The following is a 20596-nucleotide window of genomic DNA, read 5'->3' as shown; positions in this document are numbered from 1 at the left end:
CAAATATATTCCACTTTTTTAGACTGATCTCCATGGAAGATGAGGAAAAAGGTATTGGAGGGCGAATGGTTACCAATTCTGATTTTTTTTCAAGTATTTCATATCTCACCTATCATATGATATTGTGGACTATTCAAGATATAACTAGTCTGATTGTATGTAATAGACATGCTGTATCTTTATATTGTGATCTACAATAACCTGTACATGAATGAGAAGCATCTCTAAGACACAAAAGTACAACATTAACATATGGTATACTTACCGTTGATCTGAAAGGGTACAGTACAGGGTCAAATCCAGATCAGCACAGCTCAGCCTCACGGCAAGTCCTCTAGTGAAGTTCAAATTGCAATGCCAGTGTGTGTCTTCCAGCTTCTTTTATACCTCCTCAGGAACCACACAAACAATAGACATGAGCTGTACAGTGCCTTCTGTGACTAAGACCTTTCCTCTCATATTGGTGAAATCAGTGGGCTTCGTATTTCCAAAGACAATACACCTTGGATGATAAAGTCTGCTGTCCTTTGGTGATTAAAGAAAAGACTTACAATATCTCAGCGACGTTTCATTGCTTTGCTGTCCTCCCAGACCTATCAGTAGTGCTCTAAATTTGTAAAGTAGGTGTCTGGATTAATAATAATGTAGAAGTATATACTGATGAGGATGACAAAGTTGGTAAAAGAGGACTGGTATTAATGGAAAATTTATCTGAGACATTTGTAAGTAAGGATGCCACTGGACTTTAATGTTCAACAAGAAGAATTTTGCTTAAGCCCATTGGTTGTTCAGTGAAACACATCTGTTTATTTTGGATCCTATAAAATAGGTAGATATGGAAAAGACCTAGCAGATCACTGAATTCATACTACCACAAGAAATGTTAGACCTCCCCAGATAAAGCCTGTATTAGATATTAAACTGTGGCTGCACTAGATCTTACACAAGAGGCCACATTCTGATGTGTCTTCAATCAATGGTCAAAGCTAAACAGGGGAACGTGGTATGAATTTTGGCATGCATCACAGGAACCGTACCCCCGTGAAGTTTTGTCTGAAGCTGGACACCTATGAAAACAATGAAGGAAGGTAGCTCTGCATGTATTGAGTCCGTCGGTGCATGGGAAAAGGTCAGAGTGATTTTCAAGGGTACTGAGTACCCACCACCCCATCTGAAGTAAATATTCCTTTGGGACTTATGTGGCTCCAAGTACTATAGAGTCCAACCACCTCACAATCTTTACCATATTTAGCTTCACAACACCCCTTGAAACAGAGAAGTACTATATCCCTGTTTTACACACAGGGAACTTAAGCACAGAGAGTAACTTACTCAAGGTCCCACAAGAAGTCTGTGGGACTGAACCAAGTTGCCCCAGATCCGAGAGTAGTGCCCTACTGCCTGGGCCATTCTTCTTTAATAGCAGTCACTGCTCCTCAACCCCTCTGAAAATCAGGCCCAAGATGTCTCACGTGGGCAAGTCAGTAACGGAGGCACCCAAAATCAGTGGCCACCCTGAAAATGTGACCGTATATGTTTAGCTACCAGGAAAATGTGTGTTTTCACCAAACACGGGGAACCAGATTCGGACCACTGCTCCTGCCCTTTAGCACCACTCTGGTGTGGCAAAGATACAGAAAAGATGGCTTGAACAGGCAGCTGGGGATTCCCATGGCATGGAGGAATTTTAGGTGGTTGGTTCTATGCACATACACTCCTCTGCCCCGGTTTATCAGGTGTACACAAGGTGTTGGGGAGAAGGCAGTCTGGGGACTCAGGGGAGCTAGCAGTTGGCTTAAAGCAGAGCTCTGGGGCAGCTGAAGATCTTGGAGGTCTTAGGCCATGATGCTTGACCTGCATGGAATTTCTTTGACATTAATGGGCTCTGGATAAGCATAAACCTGGGTGTACCTCACTGCAAGATCAGGGCCAGAGATGTTAAATCAATTGAATAAAGAGAATCCAAATGCTCACCCAGCACTAGTTTAGGACTGGAAAGGACTAGAGATCTTCTTGGAATACATGAATCATGTCTGAAGTTCTGCTCTGCTTTGATTTCATTGTTTCCCAGCCTACATGCACCAGCTAGAGAGCATTTTGAACTTTTGTTTTTCCTCACATAAAATTCAGGGTTTGGTTATTTATTGATTTGTTTACTTATGTTAATATCTTTAATGCTGGTGAATGGTGCTGAATTGATTGGACTGGACACTAAAATCCTCTATTTCCCCCAAGAAGAGGGTATAACACCCTACAGTGCCTATTGCCAGTGTGTCCCATTCCTGACCTGACATCAATCTCCAATTGACGTCAGTGTATTTTGGATAAGATCCCAGTATCAACCACAGTGAGAGGAAGAAGGGGAGTTGGGGCCTTGATTTCTCTGCACAGGCTCCCGACAAGATGGAGTAATAAGTCCCTGTTATGGTGGTGTCTTCTGCCATGTGGACTGTCCATCAAGTGACTAGAGGAACCACTAGTCTATTCTAGAGGGGAAATTCTTATTTTCTGAATTTAAAAATATTTGTCCTCTTGGAGGACTAATTCCTTAGAAATCTTGAAGAAAAAGATAGCAGCTCAGTGGGAACAAAGACCACAAATTCATTTTGCATAGGCCCCCAAAGAACTATACATTTCCAATACAATCAACCATGGCTGGATTCAAACCAGTGGCTTAACGACAAAAGCAGATGTATCCCATTACCAGCCCTCACAGCTGTCCAGTCTTTACCAATAGCTCCTATTGAAATCAAATTGCATTTATTATTGTCCTCGGGTCAATTTATTTCGAACCATGATATTTCATGGCAATCAAATTAGGATTCCTGGTCTTCGTTACATGAGTTCCAACTGATGATGCAAGGGTCATTAATTTAAGAGGACAAAGCCTGTCACCAATTAAAAACTAGTTTTAAAAATGCTGCTAAAATAGAAGCCTGCTTCTCTCTTTAGTTTCCAGGGTAGCCTAAAGTTACACTGAATTATCTCTCCATGAATGCAGAGCTTCCTAGTTACATCTTCAAAGACTAATAAGCATTAGCAAAAGTCAAGTCCAAAACATCTGGTCTAATTCATCCTTGAACTTTTATCATCTCCTTTATTTAATGGGCATTCACTGAGTGCAATTACTGGCATCTTCATGGTAAGAACTCAAACTGCATTTGTCTGAGCAATTGCAGGCAGGTCAGGGAAATTGAAACATGGCCACTGAATGAGCACTTGAAGCATTCTGTCATGGCCAAAGTGCATTACCTTGACTACTCTGCCTCCGTGGATACTTCTTTCCACTTAAGAACCGGGAGGACGGAGGCACAAAATGTTCTTTGAGGTTGTCGTTTCAAAAGTCTTGTGTTAAATAAGATTTGGGGCCTGGACCAGTTTAAATCACAAAGGTTCAGCAGAATGTACATTATTATTGCAGTACTTTCGACAAAACCTACCATTTTAAGCCAAGAAGTCAGAGCCAGCTTTTTCCTTGGTGACATGCAATTTTCTAATCCCACTTAGCTACGTGTAAATCAGGAGTAACTCCACCATGCAGCACTGAATACTGAATACACCTTGAATACTGTCTACAGTTCTGGGCACGCCAGCTCTAAAAAGATATATTAGCACTGGAAAAGGTACAGAGAACGGCAAGGAAAATGTTGAAGGGTATGGAACAGCTTCCATATGAGAAGAGATTAAAAAGACTGGGGCTTCTCATCTTGGAAAAGAGACGACTGAGGGGGGATATGATAGAGGTCTGACACAAGTGACTAAGGAAGTGTTATTTACTCCTTCACATAACACATGAACCAGGGGGTCACCCACTGAAATTAATCGGCGGCAGGTTTAAAGCAAACATAAGGAAGTAGTTCTTCACACTATGCAGTCAACCCATGGAACTTGTCACCAGAGGATGCTGTGAAGGCTAAAAGTATAACAGGGTTCAGAAAAGAACTAGATAAGTTCATAGAGGATTGGTCCATCAATGGCTATTAGCATATGGTGATGAAACACCATAGTCTGAATGTTCCTAGCCTCTGTTTGCCAGAAGCTGGGAGTGGACGACAGTCGACAGGGGATGGATTACTTGATGATTGCTTGTTCTGTTCATTCCCTCTGAAGAACCTGGCATTGGCCCCTGTCAGAAGACAGGATACTGGGCTAGATGGACCTTTGGTCTGACCCAGTATGGCCGTTCTTATGTTCTAATGATATAAAACTGCTATGAGCGAAAACAGCACATCCAAGGACTCACAGTTAGCACTACCAACGTTAGACTTAAGAAGTGTTAGCAGAGTTTGATAGTAGCACTTCTAAAAATAATAACACAAAGCACTTTATATAGCACATTTCTATCAGTGCTGCACAAGCATTCATTAATTAATCCCTATAATACCTGCTACCTACCATCATACATGACTACGCAACACTCCCATCACCATCCACCACCAAGAGGCAATATCATTATCCCCATGTTAAAGATGGGGAAACTGAGATGCACAGAAGTTAAGTGACTTGCTCATGGACACACAGCTAGTAAGCAGACATGCCAAACCCATGAAAAAAAATGCAGAAATTGGGCTTGTTTTTGGCTTAATAGGCTTGTGAGTTGCTTGTTGGTTAGTTTTTGGCTGGTAGCTTGTTGCTTGTTTGGCTTGTAGCTTGTTGTAGCTTGTTACTTCTGTTTTTTGATCGGCTCCTGGCAAGCAGAGGCAAGGTGAGGAGAGAGTCAGGGGTGCACAGCAGGCCCACCACAGTCCCAGACTGCACGCCGGGGGGCTCTAGTCACATAGAGTGTTGGGGTTCTTAGGGATTGGCTTGTTTTGACCTTGTTTTGAAATGGGATGAGCTTGATTTTTGGCTTATTGTGAAAGTCGGGGTGCTTATTTACCGCACAAAAGTTGGCAACTGTGCATAAGTGGAACAGCATGGGAGTCCGGATATAAATTAATTTTACAGGCAGTGCTCTGCGGATTCATTTGGAGTTCGGATTCGGGCCTAGTCTACACTTAAAAGTTTCACTGGCATACCTATGTCGGTGAGAAGTGTGGAAAAAAAATCACCCCCTTACCAGCCTAGGTATGCCAGCAAAAGGTGTAGCATAGACACCGTTATACCAGCAAACAATAGTCCTTTTGCCAGTATAGCTTATTTTGTTTTGGAAACTGGTCTAAACTGTACCAGAAGAAAAGCTCTTCTGCTGATATAAACAGCATCTTCACTAGGAGGGCTTGCCAGTATAACTACATCCGTATAATTGTACTGGCAAATCCTTTCTAGTGTAGATCAGAAGATCTATTTCCAAGTGATATAATCATTTTCTTAGGAAGCAACTGGTTGGGATTCTGCTATGTTAGGGCCTTCTTATATCTTCCTACTGTATTTTCCACCGCATGCATCTGATGAAGTGGGTTTTAGCCCACGAAAGCTTATGCTCAGATAAATTTGTTAGTCTCTAAGGTGCCACAAGGACTCCTCGTTCTTTTTGCTGAAACCAACAGGAGGCTTTCCATGGAATTCAAGGGGCTTTGGACCAAGCCCTAAATTTGCCTCTGGTTTAGAGTCTGTTCTTGCTCCCACTGAAGGTAATAGCAAAACTTCAAATGACTTCAAATAGGATGAGGCCCTTAAAACACAATAACCTGTTTTCAATGTAATGCATTTGAATGAGGAGGCCTGTGTGCATAGAAAATAGAATCAGGGTTTCCCATGCCAAGGACTCTTTTGTTTTGCTTTGTAATCCACTCCCCAGGGAGCCAGGTGGTGTGAGAAAGTGAATAGGGATGCACAGAGCATAATAGAAAAGGCAAAGAAAAGAGATGGAGGCCCAGCACAAGGGCGAGGTTGGTGGGGGAAGGGGCTGAAATGCAAAGAAGAGAAGAGGAAAATAGTCTCCTTAGGGCAGTGGTGGAAGTGGGACTGGGCAAAACACCTGAATATGCTCTATAAGGGACAATCATCTGCAGAGAGACCGACTGGCTGATCTAATGGGCCTTTTCCATTTATTATCATTAATTGTTAATTACTATTGTGATCGGCAGCAGCAGCAGTTGTCATTTATTTATGATGAGATAGCACCTAGGGATCCCCGCAAAGATTGGGATCCCACTGTGCCAGGCACTCTAGTATAATACACTGATCATCATAATACTTAATAATCATAGTCATGGGGCTACTCATGGTATACAGAAGTGCTTGCTGGATCAGGGCCATAGAATAAGAAACAGTCCTTTCCCAGTGGGGGTTACAATCTGAATAGACAAGACAGATGAGGAGTTGTGAGCAAGGGAGAGCACCCACAAGCAGAGTGAACAGTTTGATGGTTTGCAAATGTCTTATTAATTCCATGATTTTTGTTGAATTTTGCTTTGTTTTTAATTTTTCCTTCTCGGGCTCACATGTTTCTACTATATTAAACTCCACTACACCGAGGTTTGAAGCAGGCAAGTGATCAAACTGCAGGAGATGGCAGGGGGGCTGGAACAATCTTTATAGAGGGGGTGCTGAGAGCTGTTAAACCAAACTGTAAACCCTGGATATGATAGAAAACACTTCAAGCCAGGGGGTGCAGCAGCACCCCCTGCACCCCTAGTTCCAGCACCTATGGGGGATAGGGACTCAGAGGTTGAGGGAACGCTATTCTCTCCAGGGGAAATGGAATGGAAATTTGCCGAGAGCAGCACTATACTGGGTGTTCAGTCAGATGCAAGTACTCACAGGGTCAACTTCAGGTGGGGACAAATTGGCAGGGAACCCAGGAATCCTATGCCTCTTAATTATTCATATGACCCTTATCGCCATACTACTGGAGCACACACCTCGTGATGCAGGGCAGAGCTAGCATCCCCATTTTACAGATGGGGAACTGAGGCACAGAAAAGCAATTGCCCAAGCTCAGGAAGTTTGACGTTTGGAACTGAAGCAGGGTTTCTTGTCTCCCAGGCTAGTATCCTAACTGCTGAGAAGGCTCTCCTCTTGGGAAGTGTCCCTGAGGCTATTTCTACATGAGCACTTTTGTCAGTAAAACTTTTGTCAGTCGGGGTGTGAAAAAAACACCCTGTAAGGTTCATAGTATGCACATAGCCTGAGGTGTCAGAGCCTGGATTTAACAACCTTGAGAGCAAGCCCCAGGGCTCACCCATTTTTCCAGGCTTTTACTGGAGGGGCAGGGGGCATGCTCATAGAAGAGGGTGTGCTCTAAGATTTCATTTTGGAAAGGATTTATTTTTTTTCTTAGCATTTGGGCAGGTTCAGAATTGCTCTGGGGGGGGAAGGAAAGAAAGAAAGAGGCACCACACTGTTGAGAGGAAACTGTTTGACCACGTGAATGGTAAATATAGTCCATTTCCCTCTGTTGATGGTGAAGCAGACACTAATGAATTGCTGCTTTCTTTACCCCACCCTGACCTAGAGATCAGAGGAATCTACACCTCACAGTAAACACTGAGGTCACAAAGAATCCCCACCACACACACACATGCTATAGCAGCCCCAGAAGTTTCGGTTGTGCGGCCTTTATCCTTTCACCCTCCTTCACCCCCTACATGCCCTCCCAGGGGAAGGAGGCAGAAGCAGCATTGTGTTGGCAACCATTTAACTGAGCGCCAGATGCACTTCATAATTGCATAAATGAAGCTGCACTACATAAATGCTCCTTGCCCAACTTATTCTAGTTACAAGTGTGAGAGAGGGCAGCTCTAATGTAGTGTGCAGAGGTCTGAGAATCAGGTTGTGTTAGTTCCTCTCATCTTGACTCTGATGTGCTGTGTGATCCTGGGAAAGTCGTTTCACCTCTCTGCACCTCAGTTTCCATATCCATGAAATGGGGATGATCCTATTTATCCACCATTGCAAAGTGCTTTGAGATCAAGGGATGACAAGCTCTTTAGAAGAGCATTAATGTGACATCTTCCTCTCCCATAGTAAGTGGCTTGTAGCTATAGCACTGTAGCTTGGGATTTTATTGGCTCTTACAAACAAATCAGGTTCTGTACTGTCTGCAAGACATCCTATATGCTGTGGGTAGTTTTGTTGATGATTCAGAAAATGGTGGCGCTGTGGTCCTATTCACACTGCCAGCCCTAGAGCCATTGTTCTGTAGCACACTCTCTTGGGCTAAGGATCGGGAGTTGAAGGGGTTACTTTCTTTATCCCCCAGTCAGTCTCCAATGGGGGATCAGCCTGAAGGGGAAAAAAGTGGAGGTACTCTTCCAAACTCTGCTTACTAATTAAACTCTGCTTATATGAGCAGACAAAATGTGACAGTGCTCACAGTATGTTGGGCAGATGTTCAAAATATGATGCTCTCTAAGCTCCACCTGAGGGGGCTTAAATATGCCCTTGGGTTCCCAGTAAATTGGGCAGATCTATGATCCTCCCTCTCCTTGCTTACATGAATGAGGAATGAAATCATTAACACGTAGACATTAAATCGATCATCACTGGGCATCTAAGCTGACACTTCACTAAGATGAACGGGGCAGTTCACACAGCTCAGAGCTATGGTAGGTTTTCGACAAAGTCACTTATGCTAACTTAGAGACTAACCAATTAATTGGTTAGTCTCTAAGGTGCCACAAGTCCTCCTTTTCTTTTTGCGAATACAGACTAACACAGCTGCTACTCTGAAACCTGTCACTTATGCTAGAAGCTTTTGCTGGTATGGTATTATTATTAATCCTTAGCTGTCAGATAGCATTTTTCATCAGTAGATCTCAATCATGCTGGTTAGGGGTGTGAATTTTTGCAACATTTTTATACTGACAAAAGCCCTAGCGCAGATGCAGCTATGCCATTATAAAAGTGCTTTTGACAAGTACAACTTATTCCATTCAAGGAACTGGTATAAACTATACTGGCAAAAGCATTTTTTGCGGTGTAAGATATGTCTTTACTGGGGAGGGCTTGCTGGTCTAGCTATATATTTGCCCTTAGACATCTTTGCACCCCCGGTTACACGTGATTCATATTTCTGAGGTTTTCTTCACAACCATAACAGCTAGAGGGCGTTCATTTTTTTAAATGAAAGCTCAGATTCTGTAGAACAATACAGCGGCTTGAAAGAGTTGCTACTAGTGTGCCACAGAGCTGCATAGTGGCCCAGTCCAAACCCATGTCTCCCATACTCCTTGCAATGTTTTAAACAGATGAATCCTTTCACATCAGTGATGCCTCCTCAGGAGCGGCAGAATAAGCTTTACACCCCCTTTTTTTCAGCCAGAGACAGTATGATCTTTACCCATCACTGTAAAATGGCCCTGAGCTCATTTTTTGTGTCAGTTTTGCCTGCCACATTCAGGAAAATGCGAATGAAAAAAGTAAATCACCCCGAGGCATCATCAATATAACAGCCACGAGTGATATATTTGTCATTGTGCTATATGATATTATGATAGCAGGAAAAGGGAGAAAAGCAATATATTTCTTTCTCTTAACAACTCTAGTCAACAGGATTTTTCCAAAGCCATTTTAGTACTTTGCAAACTTTGGGGAAGGAAGAGAAATTGACAGCACACTTACAATATTCATATATATATATATATATATTCATCCCAAATCTATCTATCTATCTATCTATCTATCTATCTATCTATCTATCTATATTTGGGATGATTAGATTGTTGGGGTAAATGTTGGTAAACGTTGATTTCACCTTGCACACACAAACTGACAAAAATATTTCCAGAGAAAATAACTGAAATTTATGAAGTGAGAAAAATTGCTTGACAACCTATTAGAGTTCGATTTACCGATATTTACTTTGCATATTTTGACATGTGAGGTTGACAGTTTATGTTTTAACTGTAAGAAAGCTTGAACTTTTTGAATTCCATATCTACTGTCCTTATTAGCTGATCCCTCATAATTTTGCACAAATGTTAAAATTTGAATGGAGACAAATTGAAAAAAGTGCTTAAATATAAACATCAATATTATCCGTCAATGTTATAAAAAATAAAAATGAAATTTTGCCAAATCTCTTTATTGGGCTGACGTAGGGATTTCCCCTTTGTGAGTTTGTCAAGATGCTGCGATCTTCATGCTGCCAGACTGTGACACTGGAATTACAGTACAGCACAACACTGATCATCCTCAATATGCATCAAACTGATCATTAATTCCTGTTGTTTTATGTCTTTTAGCCAGTTTCTGATCCTACTACTTAATTTCCTTAATAGCCTCTTGTGAGGGACTTTGTCAAAGGCTTTTGGAAAGTCAAAATAAATTATGTCAGCCAGTCATCCTTTATCCAAAATGTTGTGGATGCACTGAAAGAATTCTACTAGATTGGAGCGATACTATTTTCCTTTACAGAAGCCACACTCGGGCAGCTAAATGATGGCTGGGTAAGGCTTATCTACACTTAAAACAATACAGTGGTGCCACAGTAGTGCTTCAGTGTAGACACTACCTATGCCGACGGGAGGGATTCTCCTGTCTTCACAGGTAATCCACCTCCCTGAGAAGCAGTAGCTAGATCATGGAAGAATTCTTTTATTGACCTAAAGCTGTTTACACTGGTGGTTATATTTTTCCCACCCGAGAGAAGTAGATGCACCAACGTAAAATTCTAGTGTAGACCAGGCTGTAGATAGATACATGGATGAATGGATAAATAAGTTTGCACCTAACAACCTTGCACAGGAAAAAATGTCACTTTGAGTCATAACATTGGGAAGGAACGTTCAAACTTGCAACAGCTGAATTCGCTTTCCCTCAACAAACACAAAAAAGGCATGGGGAGCTGTTACCAGTTTGAACATTGCTTTCCAATGTTGTGACTCATGACATTTTTTCTGATTGCCCATTCTTGTGATTTTATCACGGCATTTCTCGTTTTTCGTATAGCCCCGGCTCCTAGACATAACTGATTATGTGAGCTTCTCAGCTTTCATTAAAGAAAAGTAAGTGGTTGGGCAGAAAAGCTGAAACATGTGACCTGAGAAAAGAAAAAGAACCTAGTATTTATTGTTATTTTTTTTTAAATCTCATGATTTTTAAACCAGTCTCTTGAGTTGCTGTGGCCTGACACATGAGATTTGTGAAGGACTGGGGTTGGCAACAAGGTGTCACTAATGTTTGTAAAGTGCTATATAATTGTTAATAAGACAGTTGCCTTTTATGCCTTGAAGGCACAATCACGCTCCTCCAGTCCCGAAGCTGGAGTGAACCCAGGAGTGCCCAGATGAGAGGCAAATACGTTGGGGGGACTGAGTGGGATGGAAGGCCCCACGTAGACGTAAGACGGGTATTATGAGGGATGGGCCTGCATTGCATCCCCACATTCAGGGGGATTTGGACTGGGTCGGGGGGAGGGGAGGGTGACCAGATATCAGGTGTGAAAAATCGGGACGGGGTGGGGGGTAATAAGCACCTATATAAGACAAAGCTCCGAATATCAGGACTTTTTGCTATAAAATCGGGACATCTGGTCACCCTATGGGGGGGTTGGTTCGGCCCCTTACAGACAAACCAGTTGGGGTCTGGGGCTGGACCCCCCTGATGTTGGGGTGTCAGGGTGGGGGGAGCATCTTCCCCTCAGGCCTTTGCACACTAACCACCGCCCCCTTTCTGGGTCCCCAATGGGCCTCAAGGGTGGGGTCTGGCCCTGGCCCCGCTGGACGATGGGAGGGGGAAGGGCGGGCCCGGGCCCTACTCAGGAAGTGGGAGAGGGCGGGTTCCATGGAACTGTCACTCCTTTGAGCGGCGCTCTGTGATTTGACAACCGGCTGGACACGTGAGGGCAGGGTGGGGCTATATAAGTCCGGGCAGGGATAGCGGTTGCCGCCATTTTGTCCAGTGAGGAGACGGGGAGCGGGAGCGTGTTTGGGATCGAGTCGGCTGCGGCGTAGCGCGTGCTCCCTTCTCACGCCCACCCCGGGAATCGGTGAGCGCCTCCCCCGGGGGTCAGGGCGAGGCTGAACCGGGGCCCGGCTCCGCGGCGGGGCGGATGGAGCCGTCAGGGCCCGTTGCGCGCCGAACAAAGAGCCGCCGCCATTTTGTGTGGCCGGGCCCGGGCGGCGGCCCCCCGCTAATCGGACCGCGGGGCCCCCGGGGCGGGGGCGCAGCGGGGAGAGAGCACCCGAGGCGCGACGGGGGCGCGGCCAGACGAGGCGTGGCTGGGCGAGAGGCGCCGCGGGGGTCCGGGGATGGGGGGGGGAGATCCTCATCGGGGCGGGCCTGGATGGAGCCCTCTGCCCATCTCGGCTTCCCGTCACCGGAGCTGGCTTGGGGAGCGCGGGGCCTCCCGCTGAGCTGCGCAGGGAGGGGTGTCCCCGCTCTCCGTGCAGCTCCGGGGGGGGGGGGGCAGGCTGGTCGTGCACGCCTGGCCTGGGCCTGATCCGGGTCCCCTCCGCGGCGCGCGCCTGGGCCTGATCCGGGTCCCCTCCGCGGCGGGCTGCCCCGCTGCTGGCCCTCCACGCGCAGGTCAGCTTCGCGCGCTGCCCCGCGAACAATGGAGCCCTCGGCACGCGCGGGCGGCGGCGCCCCCTGCAGGCTTCGCTGGTGCCAGCGTTCCAGACGTGACATTGACACGCCGTCGCGGGGGCGCGAGTCTCCTAATAACACCTCTTCTGGAAGAAATACTTGAGCCTTTAGCGTTCAGCCTAGCTTTGAGTCCGCCTGTACCTGGCATAGTCTCTAGGGGCCGGGGGTTAAAGAACCACAGATCCTGGCTTCCTCGCCAACAAGGCTGCTCTTTCTTGGAGTTCGCTAACTTCAGTTAAAATCCTAGTGAAGACCAGTCCGTTTATAATTTTAACATATGTTAACCTGTGGGGGAGCCTAATCTTTACTCTTCATTATGTATCATTGCTGTGGTTTCTGGGTGCAGTAGTTTAGGTACCTAATTCCTATGGATTTCAGTGGATGTTAGCCTAACAACCTCTGAGGATCTGGACCAAAGGCCAAAATAAGGCACTTATCTGTAGGTTGAATGGAAGTAAAAAAAATTTTTTTTTACTTTAAGTATTTCTCTTCTAGTGATGCATCGTGACTCTTGTCCGCTGGACTGCAAGGTTTATGTAGGTAACCTTGGAAACAATGGCAACAAAACTGAATTGGAACGAGCTTTTGGCTACTATGGACCACTGCGCAGTGTGTGGGTTGCTAGAAATCCTCCTGGCTTTGCTTTTGTTGAATTTGAAGATCCCCGAGATGCAGCTGATGCAGTGAGAGAACTAGATGGAAGGTAAAATTTGCTTTTTAGGCTATGGAGTTAATTTAATTAAAACTAAACAATATAGACATTGTTAAGCAACTTGTATTCTCACTTAAACTGACCAAGATCCAGTGACACTGAAACATCATGGTCTTGAGTTTCTTAATCAATCATGCAGTTTTTGGTTAGTATTAATTAAAATAGTTATTCTGCATTATAAATTAAACTAGTCGGTAAGTGAAGTGGTTAACTATGTAAATAGGCTTTTTTCCCCGATAATCTCAATGTTCATATTTTTGGTCATTGAAGCCAGATCCTTTGCTGGTGTAATGTTTAGGGGAGTGATTCATTGTTTGTATACTGGCAAAGCCCTCGTGTAGAGGTATTTATACCAGCAAAGCAATCCTTTTGCTGCTGTAGTTTCTCATTTGGGGAATTGGTATAGGAAATGTTTTGTTGGTATAAGCTGATATTACTTGCTGGTATGCTGACAAACCCTTTCTAGTATAGACTTGGCCTGAGATTGGAAATTCGAAATACCTAATAACGCATTTAGAAGAAATACTTGAGCCTCTAGAGTTCAGACTAGTTTGAGTCCACCTTTACCTGGCATATGGGGCACAAGAGATGGACATCTGTCAATAACACTTCATTTTGAGTTGAAGGGAATTTTTAGATTTTTCTGAAATAACTTATGAATATACAATACTTCAGAAGTGTCTGGTTTTTGATCATTGCCTTTAAGATGGAGTTAAGTTTAAAATTTGAAATGCATGAGAACAAAAATAGTTTAGTTTTGAGCTATTAGATCTTTTAAAATACTGATATAAAAATATTTGCATTTTGACAGCCAGCCAGATTTAAACCTATTAACAGCTGAGCAACCTACCCTGATCTTGAATTCATATGTCTCTCTAGCTACAACTGCGTACAGACTTCACACAAAATCCTAGTGCAGTGGTTCTCAAGCTTTTATACTGGTGACCCATTTCACATAGCAAGCCTATGAGTGTGACCTGTTTGTTAATTTTTTCATATATGTAACCACAAACGCTGGAGGGAAAAGAGGGTTTGGGGTGGAGGCTGACAGCTTGTGACCCCCCTCCTGATCTCCAGTTTGAGAACCCTTGCCATAGTGCAATTGACATGTCCATAAACTGTATCTGAGTGTTAAATGCTATCCCTTCATTTCAGTCAAATTTAAAAATGAATTGGTTTAGTTTTCTTGTAAAATCCTCTATGGAGAGAGGAGATGCAGGATTTTTTGTTCTCTCAGAAATGGTAGTAGGGAAGCCATTTTTGTTCTAGAGTATACAGTAAAATCTGCTTCAATTGTCAGATTTTATCTTGACATAAGACAGAAATGCTGTGAAGGAATAAAACTGCAGTGTTCACTAAAATCTATCCTCTTTAGTTTCCAGTTGTATCAGATATATATAAAAACTACAGTTCGAGTTAATGGAGTCAAATCTACAAAATCATAGAATATCAGGGTTGGAAGGGACCTCAGAAGGTCATCTAGTCCAACCCCCTGCTCGAAGCAGGACCAAGTCCCAGTTAAATCATCCCAGCCAGGGCTTTGTCAAGCCTGACCTTAAAAACCTCTAAGGAAGGAGATTCTACCACCTCCCTAGGTAATGCATTCCAGTGTTTCACCACCCTCTTAGTGAAAAAGTTTTTCCTAATATCCAATCTAAACCTCCCCCACTGCAACTTGAGACCATTACTCCTCGTTCTGTCATCTGCTACCATTGAGAACAGTCTAGAGCCATCCTCTTTGGAACCCCCTTTCAGGTAGTTGAAAGCAGCTATCAAATCCCCCCTCATTCTTCTCTTCTGTAGACTAAACAATCCCAGCTCCCTCAGCCTCTCCTCATAAGTCATGTGTTCTAGACCCCTAATCATTTTTGTTGCCCTTCGCTGGACTCTCTCCAATTTATCCACATCCTTCTTGTAGTGTGGGGCCCAAAACTGGACACAGTACTCCAGATGATCCATGCCCAGAAGACACTGGGTCTCCCTGTTCAAGTAGCTTTGGACATGAGAGGCTCTGGTCACCTGTGAATTTGTTTAGACCTTTTTATATTGTGCTCATTATGGTAGTATCCAAGCACCTTATATATTTGACTAAATGTACAGAACAGATGTTTCCCTTCTACAGTGCATATCTGTGTGTCTTCAGTGCACACAGATCTGTTGCTTAGAGCATTAACAGCAGCCTTCTTTTCCAGAACACTGTGTGGGTGCCGTGTCAGGGTGGAGCTGTCTAATGGTGAAAAACGGAGTCGTAATCGTGGTCCGCCACCCTCATGGGGTAGGCGTCCTCGAGATGATTATCGCAGAAGAAGTCCTCCTCCTCGCCGCAGGTACCCTAGGTCAAAGATCATGCATAGAGCTGTTGAAATTGTTACCATTTAGCATCATAGAAGCAGGCTTTCTTTAAAGCATGTTGATGGGTAACATCTTAAACATCCTGATCACAATTCGGAGATGCCAGACACTTTATATAAAAAAACAAGGTGAACATAAATTGTATTGAACGTTGGCTTTTGTCCTTAGGTCACTGTGTAAGTTGATAGTCAGCGCCCTCTGCCCTGGACTTATCCTTTTTCTTCCTAAAATCTGCACATCTTCTAGTCACTTTCCCTTTCTTCCCATACATCTACTTAGGCTGTTCCCTTTCCTTTACTCCATAATGGCAAACATTACATACAGCAACTTAGCTTTTCCATGCAAGTGCATTTCTCCACTTCGTAACAATTCAAATATTTGCCATGCAGGCAGCTGTTTAATAATGTTAAAACAAATAACAGTTGCATTTAAATGTACAAATCTAATTTGGCACTAGTAAAGAATTTAAAACATCTTGTGACAATGTCATTTGAATTTTGCAAACCCAAATCTAAAATATAGCAGGGTTTTTGTTAACTGCCTATATTCTTGGACCCGGACTAACTTGTCTGGATGTTATATAACCATGCACATCACATCTACAACATGGTTCATACAGGACTGAATTTACCTATTGCAGGTGAGTGAAGTCCTCACAGGATAAGCTTGAAACCATGTCCCTTTTGCTGTTTAAAAAAAAAAACCCCACAGTAGGAGGATGTTAGCTGATAGATGGTTGTACTGATGGCTTGTTTTTCATTTTTTTATGCTTTTTGGTCCATCTATTAATAAAAATGAACCCGTTACAGAGTCACCATCATGTCTCTTCTCACCACCCTCTGAGTCTGCATTAGCCAGTCAACTAGCCCTTTCAGCGTCATGTGACCAGCGCGCCCCATTCAGCTTGGCTGGTGTCGTTTCACATGACCCAGGCATGGCCAGTCGTCAGGTTGCACCGCCCTTTGGTTCCCGAGCATGCTGTTTTCTCTCAGCCTTCTCTCCAACCTTAACCAAATCGGCAGCAGCCACCTCGACCGCCCACACATTCCCGGCCAATCAGCTCAGCTGTTTATTTACCAAATGTCTTCACAACAACTACAGCAGCAGCCTTCGGCTAACAAAAAAGCAGGAAAAATCCACAACACCCCCTTCGCCAACCAACTAAATACAACGCAACATCTGGCAAAACCTTTTCAGCAAATTCTTCTTGGCAGTCAGTCCGGCAGCCTCACCTCACCATTTCTAGCTTGTTGAAACCAAAAACTAGTAAGTTTTTCCTGCTTATACAGTTTACTGCTGGTTAAAATAAGGAGTAAGCGGCTTATAAGTAATTATTTTTCTCAATCAAAGGCTGGCTGTGCATAATTGAGTGGTAACGTACATATGTTGCTTGAACAAAACTTTTAAGGGTGATAAGGAAACTTTTAATGTAAATGGAACCAAAAGTAAATGAGGTATATTTGCATGTGAGATGCCGAACTAAATTTTTAATAAAGCTCTAACAAATTTAGCTTTTCCTTGCAAATCTGCCAAGTCCTATCACCTTTAAATGGTTTTACTAACAGTTTTCAAAACTTAAAACAATTACTTTTTGGGATGAACTGGGCCAAGCTAAGGTTTTTAAGTCTAAACACACTCTATGGCATTTCAGAGAATGCCTGTCACAAATATGCAGTTCTAATGTAGCACTTAATGGCATATCAGTATTTACACAGAGCGCATTTTCACTTTTTCTCCACTTGGTATCTCTTGTCTTGTCATGGACCTTTTTGGCTTGCATGGGTTCCAAAACATTGGTCTATGCTGTTTTTTGGAACCACTTGTGGGACTTTGGTGTGGTGTTCTGGGCAGTGGATTTAGTTGAAATGGAAGTGTTGCATTGGACAGGTCTGCTGTGAAGCATTTAGTTAAAGTGAATTCTTGGTTGCAAAAGTGCTGTTCACACTGAGCTTTGTTTTACTGTGTTAATCTTTCCATACATTTTTACTGGACGATGGGTGCCAGTTGTTTCTTGGCACGTTCACTGGGCCCAACAGTGAGTTTGACAAGTTGGGAAATACCTCATCCCAGTAATGCTAACGAAATTGATAAAAAGCCTCATTTTTCTATTTCTGGTTCTAGATCACCACGAAGGAGAAGCTTTTCTCGTAGCCGCAGCAGGTAAGCAACAGTTGGTTAAACATGTGCTCTGTTTTATCCAGAGTACTTTCTAAGGAATCTTTTTAGTAAAATCCTTGGTTTTATTCACAAGCTTCATATTTAAAGTAGTTCTGTGATAGAAAACATAAAACAGTTTTAAGATTCAGTAAATGTTCTGAAGAACACTTACCTAAAGACTGTTTTAATAGGTTCCAGGGTTGATGGGGGAGGGAAAGCATTTCCATTACTTTGGGTTTGCTCCATCATTGCTTGGTTTCTAGCATTACTGCATGCATGGCAGTAATACATCTTGTTTCCTTTTGGCACACTGCTTCCGTCTGCTGTGTTGAGACACTCACACACACTGCTGGGGAAATTGATGGTACCCCAAGGCTGTCCTACTCATGAAATGGACTGCCTCTAGAGGTTTTTTCCTTCAGAGCACTCATAGGAAAAGTTGCATCACTAAAATGCATTAGTTTCTTGGACCATAAAGCTGCTTTAATAGCATGTAGGTACATGATACAGCGGTTGGTTGAGCACAGGAAACGCAGATGGAAACCAGTGGGCCTCTAGTACTACAGTAATGTGCATGTAATTTTTAAAGTTTATTTGATTAAATTATAAAAACATGAGCATGCAATAAGAGTTTTAACCAGTATCAGAATTCAAGCTGATTATTCCTCTGACTACATGAGGAAGAAGAGGCTACTGTCACAACTGCCTTTATTAATGGATAAGTTTCCTGATTAAATAGTTCCAAACATTACAGAGAACGTGATTCTTTTTAATGAGGTGTAATAGAATTGTACGCTTAATGCAGTGCTGAACTAGCCATGCTAAACATAAGGGCAGTGATATTTGAAAAAGGTCATTTGATATAAAAAAGTAATGTGCTCAAATAGTACATTGCAAAGATGGAAAGGCCTGCAGTTTTCTTCTTCGCTTCAGTTGTAAGACACTTAAATACGCTTGAACTTTCTTTACACTATTTCTTTGCACAGTAATGCTCATTCATGCATATTCAAACATTCTCTTGTAATATAATCCAGTTAAACTTTTCCCTCATCTGGATAGTCATCTTTCATTGTAATCTCATAGGTCCCTCTCTAGAGACAGAAGAAGAGAGAGATCACTTTCACGGGAGAGAAATCACAAGCCTTCCCGTTCCTTTTCCAGGTCTCGTAGGTAAGAATATGTTGTATCTTCAGATTTCACTTTCTAGTTAATTTTGAAAGGCTTATTATGCCATATCAATGCAGTAACTGAAAGCTTTGCTACAGTTAACATTTTTCTCTAGTGCTTTAAATAAGTGCTTTTCTCAAGGAACTTGTAACCTAAGATCAGTTCTGTAACTTCATCTTACTCAATACAGTTTTTAAAGCACTTTCAAAAACTTTAAGTATGTAATTTTAGAGTTGGATTGGAAGCAACTTCCCCAAGTAAAATACTTGTTCCATCTCTAATAAACTAACTTTCATTCTCTTATTTAGTCGTTCCAGGTCAAATGAGAGGAAATAGGACTTCAGGAGGAGCTGTGTACAGGCAGTCATTAGATCTGAGCACAGGAGGGAGGAGTATGTACAGAACATTGTGTTTTGTTTGAGACTTCATAAAGCTTGGTGCATTTTTAAAATGTTTTAGCTGTTGAACTTGCTTTGTTTCTTGTATCTTGTAACAGGTGACAAATGTAAAGATGTGAATCTGTATATGGTTCTGAGCAGATCATATGATTTGTAATAAAACTTGTTTTACAATGTACCCGTATGCTTAACTTTCATTTGCTTTGAGTGGTGTTCAACTTGTCTTGCATAGACAAATATTTCTAGTTTCCATATTGTGTCCTGGAATCTTTTCTGGGGAGCAAATGTAGATAACTTGAAAGGAAAGTTGCAGTGAATATTCACTGTAATAAACATGTTACATCATCAGGCTATTGGGTTTATCCAGAACAAGATGGTGATTCCTAGTACAGTTTTTGGAAAGAAGGCAGAAACTGCAAACCAGTAGCAAGTAAAGGGAATGACTGAATTGTGGGCAGTTTTGTAATGAGCTTTTTGGGGAAGTTGTCGATTTCCCACATTGGAACTCTGAAGGGCTACATTGTGTAAAATGTAGATTATCCCTTGGGCCCAGGTAATTTTTGTACTTAATGTGATTAGTGCATTTTTTAAAATACTTGATAGCCTAAAATGCAAGCTGTTTGGTTAACCATATGTTCCAGAATTTCTGAGAAGACCAAATTACACAACTGGAGTGGATGGCTTGAGTGCATATGGGTACATTGTAGAAGTGAAAAACATTACTGTGCAAGAATTTTCATGTCACTTGTAAAATGTTTTGTGAAATCCTTGGGATTAAAGTTTTGGTTACAAATTTGTTGTAAGCATTTAACTTTTGAATATCTAACACATTTCCATGCAGAACATTTAAATCTGGATGGATTAGGCACATCTTAGTTAAAATCTAATACTGTTTCAAGGTAAAGGGAGTTAAATTACAGCCATTTAAATTTAATATATTTGGAATAATTAGTCAGCAGTACTACATTTCAGTTGTAAAATACAAGTCATTGAGAAGCCACTTGCTGCTTGGAAATAGTTAACTGTGCTCCATGACTTAATGAGGCTGGGTCTATGATGGCTTGGCAGGTTGTCAGGATTACTCTTAAATTCAGTGCTTAGTGTTGTGCTTCTCAGTAATGAAACACTAGTTCCAAAAACACTATCTAGGGTGTTCACTTCCCATAATTGAGTTGACAACCTGTTTAGTAATCAGGGATTCAGCATTTATCAGCCTAGCTTTCTATCATGTATGTCCATAAGACTTAAAATTGCTTGTCTGTAAACTGAAGTCTTGCATGGAGATTTCACCCAGGGTGTAAAAATACTTCATGGCATGCTTCAAGTGTAATTAGTG

At 42.6% G+C, this 20596-nt stretch overlaps 1 protein-coding gene across 1 annotated transcript; it reads left to right on the top strand.

Moving 5' to 3' along the window:
* The first annotated feature begins 11739 nt into the window (after positions 1-11739).
* SRSF3 (serine and arginine rich splicing factor 3) lies at positions 11740-20053 on the top strand. The gene is made up of 6 exons (XM_007063475.4): positions 11740-11875; positions 12970-13177; positions 15379-15513; positions 17660-17698; positions 18779-18865; positions 19171-20053. The coding sequence occupies exons 2-6, from the start codon at positions 12972-12974 to the stop codon at positions 19196-19198; spliced, it is 495 nt and encodes a 164-aa protein (XP_007063537.1). The 5' UTR covers positions 11740-11875; positions 12970-12971; the 3' UTR covers positions 19199-20053.
* The last annotated feature ends 543 nt before the right edge of the window (positions 20054-20596 follow it).

The sequence above is a fragment of the Chelonia mydas genome, chromosome 21 (genome assembly GCF_015237465.2).
Source record: "Chelonia mydas isolate rCheMyd1 chromosome 21, rCheMyd1.pri.v2, whole genome shotgun sequence".
NCBI classification, from domain to species: domain Eukaryota; kingdom Metazoa; phylum Chordata; order Testudines; family Cheloniidae; genus Chelonia; species Chelonia mydas.
The sequence above is the reverse complement of the archived record's forward strand: the minus strand, read 5'-3'. Positions and strand labels throughout refer to the sequence as shown.